The following is a 15,079-nucleotide window of genomic DNA, read 5'->3' as shown; positions in this document are numbered from 1 at the left end:
AAGAAATGTACGCATTATCCTGCCCATGCAATTGTAACCCCTCTGTACAGTATGTTCACAAATAAAATAAAATTAAATTAAAAAAAAAGGCAAACTTACTTTTTTTTTCTTTTTTTCTCTCTGTCTATAATCACTGTATAAATAATCTTTATATATACAGTGATTCTAAGCAGTATGAATCATGTATTAGTAAGTACATCTTATTCTGTAGTTGTTAGATTTTCTGTTTTTAATTCTTTTGTGTAAATATATATTTCTGATATTCTTGTTTTTTTTCTGATGATATTCACTAACATTTTTTTCTTTTACTTTGGTGTTTCTTGGGTTCGAAGTCAGGATCTCCTACCTACGAAGATAGTACATTATCACTGAGCCGTGCAATCAGTCCTTTGGGCTGGTTATTTTAGCTTAATTTTTGAGGTAGCATCTTGCACCATGCTCAAGCAAGACAGGACTATAATCCTCCAATTTGTAGTTGCCTGTGTTTTTGGATGACATTTTGTTTGCTTCCAAAGATGACTTTTTTTTTTTGGTCAGTCATGCGGCTTGAACTCTGGGCCTGCGCACTGTCCCTCAGCTGTTCAGCTCAAGGCTAGCGCTCTACCACTTGAGCCACAGCGCCACTTCGGGCTTTTTCTGCTTATGTGGTGCTGAGGAATCAAACCCAGAGCCTCATGCATGCTAGGTAAGCGCTCTACCACTGAGCCACCTTCCCAGCCCCGAGCTGATTCTTTAATTGCCAGTCCCTGACCTTCACTCCCCAAGCATCCAGCATTCTAGGACTGAGCCGTGGTGCCCAGTTTTGTATTTGACATTTTTGAAATAGGGTACATTTTTTTTTTGCCTGAGACCAGTGCTGAACTGAAATCTTCCTATTTCATTCTTTCTGGTATAGCTTGGGGACAAGTATGTGCCACTTTGCCAGTTGTTGGGTCTCACATTTTATCCAAATTGGCCTCAAATTGTGGTCCTTCCCATCTCATCCTCTTGAGCTAGAATTACAGGCACAAATCACTGCATTGGCCTTAATATTTCTCATGTATGTCTACAGGTAATAAAAACATTCAGCTTTTGGCTATCTAAATGCATCTTTATTTCACCTCTGTCTTAAAGATATTATTTCACTTTGTTAGAATTCAATTTTAATAGGGATTTCTTTTTGTCAAAAATGAAAAGACAATTCACCATATTTTCATATTGTTTTAGGGGTTTTTGTCTACTTTTTACTCATGTTATCTGTGATTCAGGTTAGTTACTAGGAATTAGTTTTTTTTCCCTTTGATTGTTTCTGTTTATGGTTTGTTAGGCAAGTTCAAAGTAATATCAATAAATAGCCCCCCCTTGTGTTGTTGGTTGTGGGGCTTGAACTCTGGGCCTGGCCGCTGTCCCTCAGCTCTTCAGCTCAAGGGTAATGCTCTACCACTTGAGCCACAGCGCCATTTCTGATTTTCTCATGGTTTATTGGAGCTAAGAGTTTCACGGACTTTCTTTTCCAGGCAAACAGCCTCTTTTCTACACTAAATAAACCTCCAGTATTATCTGCTCAGTATCTTATGCATTCCCCAATTTTGTTGTTATAACAGGCATTAGTTTCGACCTTAATATGGATGTTAACGTCTGTTTTCTTTAATTCTCTTAGATGGTTATTTTCTTGGCCTAGAGTAGCTTTCTTACTCACATGCATTGATTTGTACACTGAAAAGTCAAAGCAGGTCTCAAAGGAATTTTTCTCTGTGTGAACCTGAGCATCAGGACTAGTGGAGCCAAATCTGGTTAGCTAGCTTTAAAGAAAATCTCTGCAGTCAGTTTCCTGTGTTTCTTCAAAACATTTTAACTTTGCCAAATTCCTCAGAACAACACATTTAAAAGCCGGTTTTGTTAAACTTCTTAGAATTGAGGAACTCTACATTATCTTGTAAAAGTAACTGCTTCTGTTTTGTCTGCCTCCTTTGAAGGAAAAACAATGGTTTTGTCAAAATCAAAATGAGCAGCATTTGTTGTTGGGTCAATGTGATTGAACACATGATAATCTATATTATCCTGGAAAAGAGGAATGGTCCTGGAACATAGAAGATGAATATTTCAGACAAGACTCTAATTAAGAGGAACCAAGTGTCCATTAGTGTAAATAAATGAATCAATTTTCTCTCCTAGATTATACCAATGTTCTGTGTTGGCCCTACCAAACAGTAAGTATGATGAAGGATATTTTACCTTTATTAGTAACACAATGATTTAAAAACCTCCCTCTCCTCATCCAAAACAGGCATCTTTTTACTTTGGTTCAGTTAAACGAAATTTCATGTGTGTTATTAAAATTATATTGGTGAATTCCCAAAAACAGTTTGTTTGTAAATCAAGCCATCTATTCAAAATCTAGCTACGCTACTCTTTCTTGTTCAGATACTCTAATATCATCTCTTCAGAATATTGATCTTTATTTCTTTTCTTATAATATATGGGCCATTTTATGTCTTAATTTTTTAGAAAGATGTGAAACATTTAATTTTTCTAGTACAGGGCATTCAACTGTTGAAGTCTCAGAATGTAACAGCCTCATTGTTAATGTTCAGAATATTCTTCTTTGAAAGGCTGATCTATGTCTGCTTGCTTCTTTGGTGACATATCATAAATGAAGTTATCAGGCCACCATATCTCATGATCAGATTCTCTTTCTAGAAGGAAGCTAGTGATCATTAAAGACTGACTTCACTGAAGGGAAAAGTTTTCTATAAGATCATTGATTGTTGTTATTAGATTTCTTGATTATAGCCATTCTAACTGGGGTGAGGTAGAATCTCAATGTTGTTTTGATTTGCATTTCTTTTATGGATAGAGAAGCTGAGCATTTCTTCATGTGTCTATTGGCCATTCTTACTTCCTCTTCAGAGAAGTTTCTCTCTAAGTCTTTAGCCCATTTGTTTATTGGGCAGTTGTTTCTTTGTGGATTTGTTGTTGAGGGAGTAAATTTTTTGAGTTCCAAAAATATTTTAGACATGAGACCCTTATCCATTATATGGCTAGTGAAGATCTTCTCTCAATCTGTGGGCTTTCTATTTATCTTGCTAGCTATGTCCTTTGCCATGCAGAAGCTCTGCAGCTTCATGCAATCCTATTTGTCCAACCTTTCTTTGATTTGTTGTGTTTCTAGGTCTCTATTAAGAAAATTTCAGCTTGTGCCCAGGAGACTTAGGATTTCTCCCATTCCTTCCTTTAAGATTTTCGGGGTGTCTGCTTTGACTTTGAAGTCTTTGATCCATTTGGAGTTGATTCTGGAGAGGATGTGGCCAGAAGGGAACCCTACAGCATTGTTGATGGGAGTGTAAACTTGTTCAACCACTTTGGAAAGTAGTATGGAGGTTCCTCAAAAGACTCCACACAGCGCTCCCCTATAACCTAGAAATCCCACTTTTGGGCATTTACCCAAATGATCACAAATGATCATACTAAAGCTACCAACACAACTATGTTTATTGCAGCATTATTTACCATAGCTAAGATATGGAACCAACCTAGATGCCCCTCAGTAGATGAATGGATCAAGAAAATGTGGTATATATACATAATGGAATTCTATGCCTCCATCAGAAAGAATGACATCCCCCCACCCATTTGTTAGGAAATGGAAAGACTTGGAAAAATTATATTAAGTGAAGTAAGCCAGGTCCAAAGAAACATAGGTCCTATGGTTTCCCTTATTGCAATAACTAGTATATGTCTAGGCCAAGCAAAAAGGTCAAAAGCTATGTACATATGACCAAATAAGATGATGTTAAGTGAAATGAACCCCAAGATAGGGACATGAGTGTTTTTTTCCTGCTTGCTATTGTTCCTAGCATATTTATAATATACTATATGATGTTTTTGTTTTTTTTATGTTCTTCCCCCAACTTATAACCCCTGTTTTCACTATATTTGATGTCGGTGCCTACATCTTGTATATACACTTCTCTAGCTTGAGGAGGGGAAGGGAAAAAACAAAATGCTTAAATAGGAATACAGGTTGACCCATTGTAACGAGATGTACAAGACACTATGCTGAAAAACAAACTTTACAATTTAGGTGGGGATGTGGGGAGAGGGAGGGAGGGGGAGTGTAGTTGTGGAGGAGGAAGAGAAGGGAGGATAGGAGAAAAACAAAGGAGGAGGTTACAATGTTTGATAGGAAATGTATTCATGACCTTGCTCATGTATCTGTAACCCATCTGTACAGTATTTTTACAATAAAAAATGTATTTCAAAAAAAGATCATTGAGTGTGTGGTAGTTTTTTTCCCCAAATCTTGGAAATATCCTTGATTCCTTATTTAGGAAATAAATGTGATTTAAATGGATGCAGAAAGCCAGGTGCTGTGGCTCAAGCCTGTAATCCTAGCTACTCAGAAGGCTGAGATTTGAGGATCGCGGTGCAAACAGCACTGGAAGGAAAAGTCCATGAGACTCTTATCTCCGATAAACCACTCAGAAAACTGGAAGTGGCGCTGTGGTTCAAATGGTAGAGTGCTAGCCTTTAGCTGAAGAGCTGAGGGATAGCACCTAGGCCCAGAGTTCAAGCCCCGTGACCAACAAAAAAAATGCAGATTTTTGGACTGATTTAGATTCACTTTTTATGAGGGTTAAGTTTTCAACTATACTTCCCATTCAAGATAAAGCTATTATAGTCAAGAGGCTCCTGTAATTGTGTCTTTCTCCAAACTCATTCGGTACCACTAAAGGTGCTTAGCAGCAGGTTCTCAAGAAGAAACATAAACAGACAAGGAGCAGCATGGAGCATGCAAGAGTCAACTGCTCTAAGAGAAAAGGAGGATTTTAAGCTAAATAAAGCAAAACCAAGCCTCTGTTCTTACTTGAAATTCATGATTTGTTAAAATCCCGGTCTATACTTGATGTAATCTTCACCTGAAAGTTCAATTCAAAAATTACATTTAAACAGGTGAAGTAAATAGTTCATAATAACAGAAATAATTTGCTGAAAGATGATCTTTCTAGCTACTGTATTAAATAAGCACTTTCCTTCACAATTCTAGGATTTGAACTCAGAACATCTTCTTTACTAGGCAGGCTTATATCCCATGCACCAGGCTCTACATCGGGGTTTTTTTTGGTGTTCTTTTTAGATAGAATCTCATAATTTTGTGAAGGGCCAACCTGAAGCAGTGATCCTTTTTCTCTCTGTCTCTAACATTGCTGGCATTACAGGTATGAACCACTCGGCTTGACTCTAATGAGCATTATTTATAGGATATAAATGAGGATAGTTGATCGAAGCAAGTGTATCACACCACAATTTCCTCTCACTTCATATATATCACATTTGTGGTTAAGTGTAATAATTTGTGAAAATTTTCATTTTACATGTACCCCAAATGATTCACTTATATAGCTAGTGTGACCCCAGGAAGGACCATGGTTGAGTCTTGTCATACATTCCTGACCACTGTGACAATCTGAGAAATAACACAGTTGGCAACTATATTTATCTACTAAATTTGTATTGGAGTAGAGAATAGCATCCATATAGAAGTCTTTACTCTCCTGAAAGTCACCTCAGCTTTCAGGACAAGTTTTAATAAATAACTGTGGGGATAGAAAGACTATAGTATGCATTCATAGTTTCCTGCCTGTTTCTTTTCTTCAGAGACTAAAAGAATTAAAGCAACGAGAATTTGCTCGAAATGTAGCTTCCAAGTCATGGAAAGATGAGAAGAAACAAGAAAAAGCACTTAAGCGACTTCATCAACTGGCTGAGCTAAGACAGCGGTCTGAATGGTGAGTATTAAAACACATATCTGAGGGTTGTTTTTTCCTTTATTTTTTTTCTTTTCAAAGATAGTCTTATCTTGCAGCCCAATTTGGCCTCAAGCTGTCCTGAACTAACATCAGCTTCCCCCCGCCCATCTCTCCCCACCCCCACACACACCTGTTTTAGGATTACAATTGTGTACAGCAAGGGAAAAATATTCTTAATAGTTAATGTTCATAAGTGAATTACCTGCTCTATTTAGTTTTTCCTTCCCAGAATTGTTCATGTACTCTGTAGTGAAATAATGAAATGATACTACATATCTTCATTTATTCTATCCATTTATTTTCTAAAACTTGCCTAATTCCTCAGTAATCTAAATTTTATAATGATAATTTCTAAGTTCATAAAGGAGGCAGTGGATATACTTAGAGGGAATAAATGTTCCGTTCATTCCTTTGTATACACCTGAATTTAGAATATATGACACTATCATTGTCTGACTGACAAACAAGATGCTATTAATTGTAGTTAAATTTACCACATAGTGCCATTTAAACTGATAATTATATTATAGCAAGCATTACACTAATACATACTTGTAGCTGAAAAATAGCAGTTTTACAAAAGCTTGGAACCACTGAACATTCCAAAGATGTTACCTGGAATATAATTAAATTTTCAGATTGTGATTTGTGCTCATATGAATCATAAGATATAACTCTAATGTAGGTAATTAATGTGGTTGACAGCAACCTGGTGAATTGTGAAATTTAAAATTCAGTGCAATATCAATGCAATAAGAGGAGTAATTTAATTATATTACCATGAACTATTAGACTTCAAATGTGACAGTAAAGAAATTCTAGTTTTTGGATCAATTTGGATGACAATAGCATTTAACTAGCATCCATTCATATATTTGTAACTCAAGACAATTTAATTAACCTATGAACAGACATAACCATATTAAAATTAAAAGATAAATTTAGTATCAAGGAAAAATAAAGATATACCATGCATCTAGAAGTGAAGTTAATCCAGCAGTGCGCACTGAGTCCCTATGTGATACGGAAGCAGGGAACACATTGAGCATTGGTCTTTTCATAGGCAATAGGAAGCTTCTCATATGTTAGTCAAACATGGAAGTAATGTATCACAGAGTTCATATCAAATGAAACTTAGAAGTAGGAAAAGAAAGAAGAAAGCCCTATGCTGACTAAGCAAAGGAAAAATATCTAATGAGGATGTCAACTCCTGCATGATTAATAATGAGATATGAAAAGGCCCATCATAAGAAGTAGGGCACTATTGACAGACGAAGATCTCTTCACGGTCACTCACCTTAGGCCAAGACAGATTTGTCTGGTTGTTTAACAATCCAAGTAGCCTTAATAAACATGAGTTTTTATGTTTCAACAAAGCTTTCCCAGTCATAATATTCAGTGCATTTACTATGAAACTAAGAAAATTCATTGGAAGGGCTGAGTAGGGTGGTATTGAGCACTATTGATCATGATGCATTACAATTATATACTGATATACTGAATGGTAACCCCTTTGTACAGTTACTGAAATACAACATATATATGTATATATTTAAACAGCAAAATGCATGATCAAAACAATAGGCACAAAGAGGTTTGAAAATGTTCAAAAGAATATCAAAGGAATTGGGGGATATAGAAAAATTATGGAAAAGGACATTTATAAGTAAGAATAATAAAATACACAAAACAGAGCCATGAGATTGTGCAAAAATATTGAGGAAATTTATATTTAGAATCTACCAGACAGTCATTAAAATATTTGTGTCATAATGGAATGCAGAAGAAAACATAGTAATATTTGTAAGTTAGATTATGGAATTTAAAACCCCGGTTGTTTAAATAAAAAAAATCAATGCAATAAGAGGAGTAATTTAATTATATTACCATGAACTATTAGACTTCAAATGTGACTTCTGCTAAGTACAGTACTACTACCAACAGATTGACTGGAGTGTTCAACAATAACTTAGTTGGGAAATCTAGTCTTGCTTAATCCAAAGTATGGCCACAAATGTGGCAAAATTCTAGGCTGTAGCTGTTTCTGAACTTTATCTTTCTATTTCCCCTGGTTGCAATAACGTTAAAAAACATAACACTTTACTAACCCTCTATGATCTTAATATTTTATGCAGAAAAATTTATTCTATAAACCATTCATAAAGTATCCTTTTCTATTTCTCATTTTAAGTAACCCTAAAGTCTTTTGTCTAAAGAGCAAGGAGAGTCTATTTTAAAAAGGAATGTGAAAAAGAATGTAATTTTCATAATAAAATAAAATGTACAAAATAAAATACTGTTTTAGAATTGTTTTATAATTTTTATTTTACAAGATTCAAGGGAATAGTTTAACTCTAAGACTATAATTATTTATTCATAAGAAGAGACAAAAATTAAATGGTGGCTAAAATTATTATTACTTGAAATCCATATGAGCATAGTGAACAGCAGATTGCAATATTGTAAAAAAAATGTCACTGATATAGGAATTAATTACAAGAATTATGTCAAGCACTAATATCTTGTGCTTGTAATCCTATCTACTCAGGAGGCTGAAATCTGAGGAAACTGGTTCAAAGCCAGCCTAGTCAGGAAAGTCTGTGAAACTCTTATCTCCAATTAAAGAAGAGAAAAATGAAAGTCAAATGTGAATATGTGGTTCAACATGAAGAGTGAAATTTTGAACAAATAGCTAAGGAACAGTGCCCAGAGCCCTGAGTTGAAGTTCTAATAAGGGCACCTACACACAAAAATATCATCTAGAACTAGAACAAGAGACCTAAGACAATAGAGTACTAAGATAAACAAAAATAATATCTAAAAGACATATTCAAGAAAGCTAACAAGTTACACATAAACCCCAGAGCAAGAAACACAGTCGGTCATGAATAAAATAATAATCATATGACAAGAAAGTGAATCTAAAATAAAATTAAATTGAAAATCTGCAAGAGAAGTACTAGTAAGAATGAATCAAAAGTATTTAATCTATAACTATATTGTATCATCTGTTAAATATAAAATAATGTGTAGAGTAAGTATAATATTAATACAATATGATAAATATATTTTATATAAATGAAAATTTAAAAACCACAAAATCATACTAATGAATAAGTCAATTCATTTCTTAAATAGGCTAATTTAAAATATTTCACATGTAAATAAATTGAAGCAAGGCAAATGAAAGATAATTTTTTGGCAATTGGCCAAAGTCATCACTACAGCCAAGGACAAGAACTTCTTAAACAAGGCCTCAGAAAGTTCTTTCCTTGAGGATTTAAACTATACCTTGTAAAACAATAAGTATTAATACTTTTTTATTTAAGAAACAATTGCTAGGGTGAAAATAAATAGAAAGCAAACTTAGAAAGATGTAAATATGTTTCCAAGCACAAGGAAAAAGGAAAAAGCAAACAAGCAATCAGATATGATAAATAATATGAACTGTAGTGCCTTTCTCATAACAAAAAAAGATGGTTATGTAATAAAAGATTAATAGCAGAATATTACAGAAACAGATAAGTTTAGTCTAAAGAGTTTCTCCTCTTAAATGTGTCTTCTTTTCTATTTCTGGGTTTGAACTACTACTGAAACTCAGTAGGATACCTGATCTTTTAAAGCCATTAAAATTCTACCTGGTGCTAGTGGCTCATGTCTATAATCCTAGCTACTCAGGAGACTGAGATCTGAGGGTTGCAGTTTGAAGCCAGCCCAAGCAGGAAAGTCTGTGAGAGTTTTAGCTACAATTAACCACTAAAAAGCTAGAAGTAGAGTTGTGGCTCTAGTGATAGAGTGCTATCCATAAAAAGACATATACTCATTACCTGACTTGGGTAACTGAAACACCTTTGTACATCACCTTTACAATAAAAATAAAAATTAAAAAATAAAGAAAAAGAAACAAAGAAAGAAAGAAAAGCTCAAGGACAACACCCAGGCTATGAGTTCAAACCCCAAGACTGATGCATATGTGTGCACATACACACACACACACACACACACACACATCCCAAACACACAAAGTTGAAGCATATAGATGCACAAATGTTGACAAATGTTTTGATGAGTATGAAGCAAAAGCAAAAATTCCCATCAAAATCGCTGAAAGTTTTGAGATGGTTTCTTTTTATTGTTTTGTTTTTGTCAAGGTGATGTACAGAAGGGTTACACTTACATAAGTGAAGTAATAAGTACATTTACATTTCTTGTCAAACTTGTTACCCCTTCCCTTATTTTTCTCCTGTTTTCCCTCCCTTCCCAATCCCCTCACCCAAGTTGTACAGATCATTTCCAACATATTGTCTTGTGAATATTGCTGTTGCATTGGTTCCCCCTTGTCCTTTGTCTCAGCATTTTGTTGTTCCCCTTCCCTTCCCTAATTCAAATAAATGTATATACAATACCAGGGTACAAAAATCAAATACAATGACAATAGGAGATATACCACAGGAGAAGAACATACAAAAGAAACAAGAAATCACATGAGATGGTTTCAAAATGTGTTTCATTTATATATTTCAGTCATGTAGTAATAAGATATAAATATCTTGTTTCACATGGAATTAAAGAGAACTTTACTTTTTATTTTTATTTTTTGAGTCCACTGGTGGGGCCTGAACTCTGGGCCTGGGCGCTGTCCCTCAGCTCTTCAGCTCAGAGCTAGCGCTCTACCACTTGAGCCACAGTGCCACTTCCGGCTTTTTTCTTTTTGCATATGTGGTGCTGAGGAATCGAACCCAGGGCCTCAGGCATGCAAGGCAAGCACTCTACCACTGAGCCACCTTCCCAGCCCCTAAAGAGAACTTTAAAATTGAAGAAGCAATAATTATAAAGCCTTATTGAACAAATTAAAGACATATTTTTATACTTTGTTAATGAGTTTTCATTCTATCAAGTTTCTTAATGTGGCTATTCTGACTAGAAAACTTTGTATGGAGCATGTTACATGTGTTTCTCAAAGAATCACTAGTACTGGCAGACATTTTTTGGGATGTAAGCCTCATATTTAATTTTCCTTTATAGTACCATCTTACATACTCACATGCTGTTGCTTTTGACTAATTTCAAAATAGTAAATTTGGATGATGCATCTTAAAAAGTTGCCAGTGTAAAGCAATTATATTTGTAAAAACATGTTAAAAAGGCTATTTTACAAAAGGTGTGGTTTGTTCTTAAATAGTACAGAACATCATCATCAAAACACTATGCAATGTTCACATATGGATACTGTTCCAAATCTAATGTCTTATCATTTACATACTTATTGTATTTGCAGTGTTTCTGGAAATGGACCAGCATACAAAGCTCCCAGGATAGCCATAGAAAAACAGCTGCAACAGGGAATTTTCCCAGTGAAGAATGGCAGAAAGGTGTCATGCATGAAGAACACTCTTCTCCTTAAGGGAAAGAATCTGCCCAGAAGTGCTTCTGATAAGCAGAGATTTGCCATGCCAAATCGACACCAGTTACAACCAGAGAGACATTATTTGTGTGGAAATCGAGTACCACAAACATCTTCAGATCTCAGCAGTGCAAATCACAGGGCAGGAGTGTCTTTTTCATTTTCAAAAAAAGTGCATCTAAAATTAGAATCTTCTGCTTCAGTTTTTAGTGAGAACACAGAAGAAATCCATGATTGTAACAAGTCACCCACCTATAAAGTAAAACAAACTGTGGAAAAATGCAAGTGTTGCAGGTTTGCAAATGATGATACACACCTCTCCAAGGAAAAGAACATAAACATGTCTCCAAACCTTCTGGAGAATGTATCAAACATCTTCTCCAGAAGCTCTAAAATTTTGCAAGGCAAACATGAATCCAGTGATGAGGCACTGGAAGATTCAGTTGACATCCATGCTTCTTTTTCTAACTCTCACCTTTGTCTTTCAGATAGCAGGTGTACTCCTTCCAATAGACAGAAAGAAACCAGAAATACATTGAAAAGCTCTTCAGAAAATTGCATTAATCACCCATGCCAAACACACTCGTCTAACCCATCAAACATTTATAATCATAGTGCTGCCAGGACTTTTAATTGTCTGGATGAATTTTCCTCACCAAGGCCAAGTAAAGAAAAGAATACTGTGCATCTGAACCATCACTTCAGAGAAAAACCTTTAGAAGAGACAGAAAGCATTAGCAAAAATGTTCAAAGACTTCTACAAGAATGTCCCCATGATGTGACATCCAAGCCATTACCCTTTCTCCACGTTCAGAGCAAGGATGGCCACACAACTCTACAATGGCCTACAGAACTTTTACTCTTTACCAAGACAGAGCCTTGTATCTCTTATGGCTGCAACCCACTATATTTTGATTTTAAGCTTTCTCGAAATACAAAAGATGGCCAAAATCCAGATGACTTCAAACCAGAATCCAATAAGGATGTCTTGGACATAAAGACAAAAAATGGGAGTCAAGTCCCAGGTTCAATCAAAGACCAACAAAAGTTGATCCAAGAAGATAATCAAGCTCTGAAACCAAAGATGATGGTACCTAATCCAGATTGGGAAAATATCCAGAGAAAATACAATTTAGGTTGCAATGATTCTGAGCCAAGTAAGAATGGACAAAATTTTAGTGAAAATGATTTGCAATTCAAAGCTCCTGAAGTGCCCGAATACATTGAAATGTCTCTAAAGGATTGTGTAGAAAGAAAGAATAAATCTGATATTGAACCCTCAAAGGCCCATTGGCAACATTGTGGAAGAGTAATTCTAAATAATGCTGAGGAGGGTTTATCCTTTCCTCATACCTCTAGGACTAAAAAGCATAACCTGATTTCTTTCAATCCTCATTCAGACTTTGAGGATGAAAACCAATTTAAATGGAAATCTAGTGCTTATGTAGCAGGAGTTCACAGTGACCACAGGAAGGACTTGAGTGTAGTTTTGAATAATGGCATGTCAATGAGCAGCAGTTCTACTGGGTATGGAAACCAAAGTTACAAGAGATGTTCTTCAGAATCACCTCTGAGTGGATACATGAGCCCTGTGGACACCTCTGCTAGCAGCATCTCTAGCTTGAGAAGCTCTTGTTCAAGTCACATGTCCAATATTAATGGCAGTGGTAGTTTACCCTGCCTTTGTAAAAGGAAACACAGCTCATTGGAAAGGCACAAAAGGAAACACAGAGACCACAACTGCATGTACTCAGCTGAGAAGACAGCGGACAGCAATTGCCTGCAGTCTGAAACTCAGAGAGACAGGAACTGTAAATTGTGGAATTTATTTAAACGTAAAAATTACTCAAAACGTAAATATTGTCACTGCAGAGAAAGAGATAAATTGGATACAATTCAACAATTATCAGGGGCCAAATCTCTAAGAATCAGCCACTGTGAGTCTAGCTCACAGATAACTTGTGCTAGAAACAGTGAAAACCTACTTCAGTACCAGGAACCTCAGCACCACAGATTGGACTTTTATTCAAGGCAGAGAACTTATTGCTTAAATAAAAGCAAGAGAAATCAAGAGTCTTTGAGCGACTCCCGCCTTGGTGATCCAGGAAATGTGAAGGGCAATTCAGGGACTATCTGCTGCTTTCTAAGGAGCTGTGCTCCTGGTCCTCCCGAAACCACACAGCCTCATGTGACAGAGAGGACCCCTCTGACAGCCAAAAGCCTTTTAGAAAGAATACAAGCCAAGAAGTTTCAGGAACAATCAACTAATTTTGAGATTTCTTCAAACAGTTACATAGGTGAGTCAGAGGCTCATTCCCAAATCCAACCCACTCTTCAGCTTATACCACCAGGCTATAACAGACAGACATTACCTCTGTCAGAAAAAAGACACCACACAAGTGAAAGAAAAAACGATACAGGCAATATCATTCAAAGGACTATTGAGAGAGACAAATCCAAAAGCTCAGAGAAAACGCACTTCACTGATTGTGATAACAGTCTTCCTATAGATATAATTAATACTGTCGATGAGTCACAGTCGCGAAACAGAAAAACAAACCCAACAACAAAAGAGCAATCAAAATCTTTAATTAGTGAAGTCCAATCTTTTCTTCAAATCTGTGACCCAGTACCAACTGATTTCCCTTGTGCTTTTGCATCTAATAGATACACTTCTCTAACTGATTCAGCAGAGACCAAAGAGGACCAAACAAATCCAGATGTACAGGATGTAAGCATGCATATGAATCATGCAGAGGGGAATATAAACACTTACTATGACCGAACAATGCAGCGGCATGACAAAGTGGAAGATGAATTCGAAATGTGTCATAAATCTTTCTCTCCCCCCTTAATTCAACAGCCTATAACCTTTTCTCCTGACGAAATAGATAAATATAAGCTTCTACAGCTGCAAGCACAGCAGCACATGCAGAAACAGCTCCTGTCGAAGCATCGTCGAGTTTTGCCTGCTGCGGGGCCCAATGCCTTCGCTCCAGCCTCAGCTGTACAGACAGTTCCAGTCCACCAGCACACGTCCATCACCACCATTCACCACACGTTCCTACAGCATTTTGCTCTTTCTGCTTCCATAAGTTCCCATAGTAGTCACCTTCCAATCACTCATCTCCATCCACTTTCTCAGCCACATTTCACTCCATTCTCATTTTCAACCCTGACCCCAACCATTATCCCAGCGCATCCCACTTTCTTAGCAAGTCATCCTCTGCATCTAGTTACCACTGCCCCTTTTCATCCCCCTCACATAACACTTCAGCCCCTGCCCTCTGCAGCATTTATCCCCACATTGTTTGGTCCTCACTTAAATCCAGCCACGACTTCAATCATACACTTGAATCCTCTAATCCAACCAGTGTTCCAAGGTCAGGACCTTTACCCTCACTCTTACTCCAGCCAGATGCAACAGTTCACCGGAGTGAAAGAGGCCTTAAATATGGCAGCACACTTGAACTGACAGGTGTTACAGTTCTTCGTGTGGAAAATAAAACAAATCGTCACTACCTACAAAATGATGTATTTTAAAAGTAGTCTGTATGGGTTATTATGAGATTTTTAAATATTGGTACCAAGTTAAAATGTAATTAATATGTATGTATGAACTGAATTGTCAATATTGAAATAGGAGTATTTTAATAATTTCTCTTACCTAGCAAAATCAATAGAGAAAATTTAAAATAAAAGGGTAGAGGTGAAACTGGGAATGCTTGTGATGAATTCTCACACTGTTATAAAAATGACAATAGGAAACATTCAGACAGCATTACAATGACAAAGAAAAATAAAATAAAATAGAATACCCCGTGGTCTAGATATTTATTGAGTGAATGAATGTGTGGATGCGTACTGGTTTTCAATTGTCAAATAA

General features: G+C 36.1%; 1 protein-coding gene across 1 annotated transcript in view; it reads left to right on the top strand.

Moving 5' to 3' along the window:
* Znf804b (zinc finger protein 804B) overlaps positions 1-14,817 on the top strand; it is a 465,037-nt gene extending 450,220 nt beyond the window's left edge. The window contains exons 3-4 of the mRNA XM_013026033.1: positions 5,638-5,768; positions 11,068-14,817. Coding sequence (XP_012881487.1) covers positions 5,638-5,768; positions 11,068-14,668 — 3,732 coding nt within the window. The 3' untranslated portion in view covers positions 14,669-14,817. The remainder of the gene's footprint in view (positions 1-5,637; positions 5,769-11,067) is intronic.
* The last annotated feature ends 262 nt before the right edge of the window (positions 14,818-15,079 follow it).

Source organism: Dipodomys ordii, unplaced genomic scaffold (genome assembly GCF_000151885.1).
Source record: "Dipodomys ordii isolate 6190 unplaced genomic scaffold, Dord_2.0 Scaffold90, whole genome shotgun sequence".
NCBI classification, from domain to species: domain Eukaryota; kingdom Metazoa; phylum Chordata; class Mammalia; order Rodentia; family Heteromyidae; genus Dipodomys; species Dipodomys ordii.
This window is presented reverse-complemented; position numbering and strand designations above follow the sequence as displayed.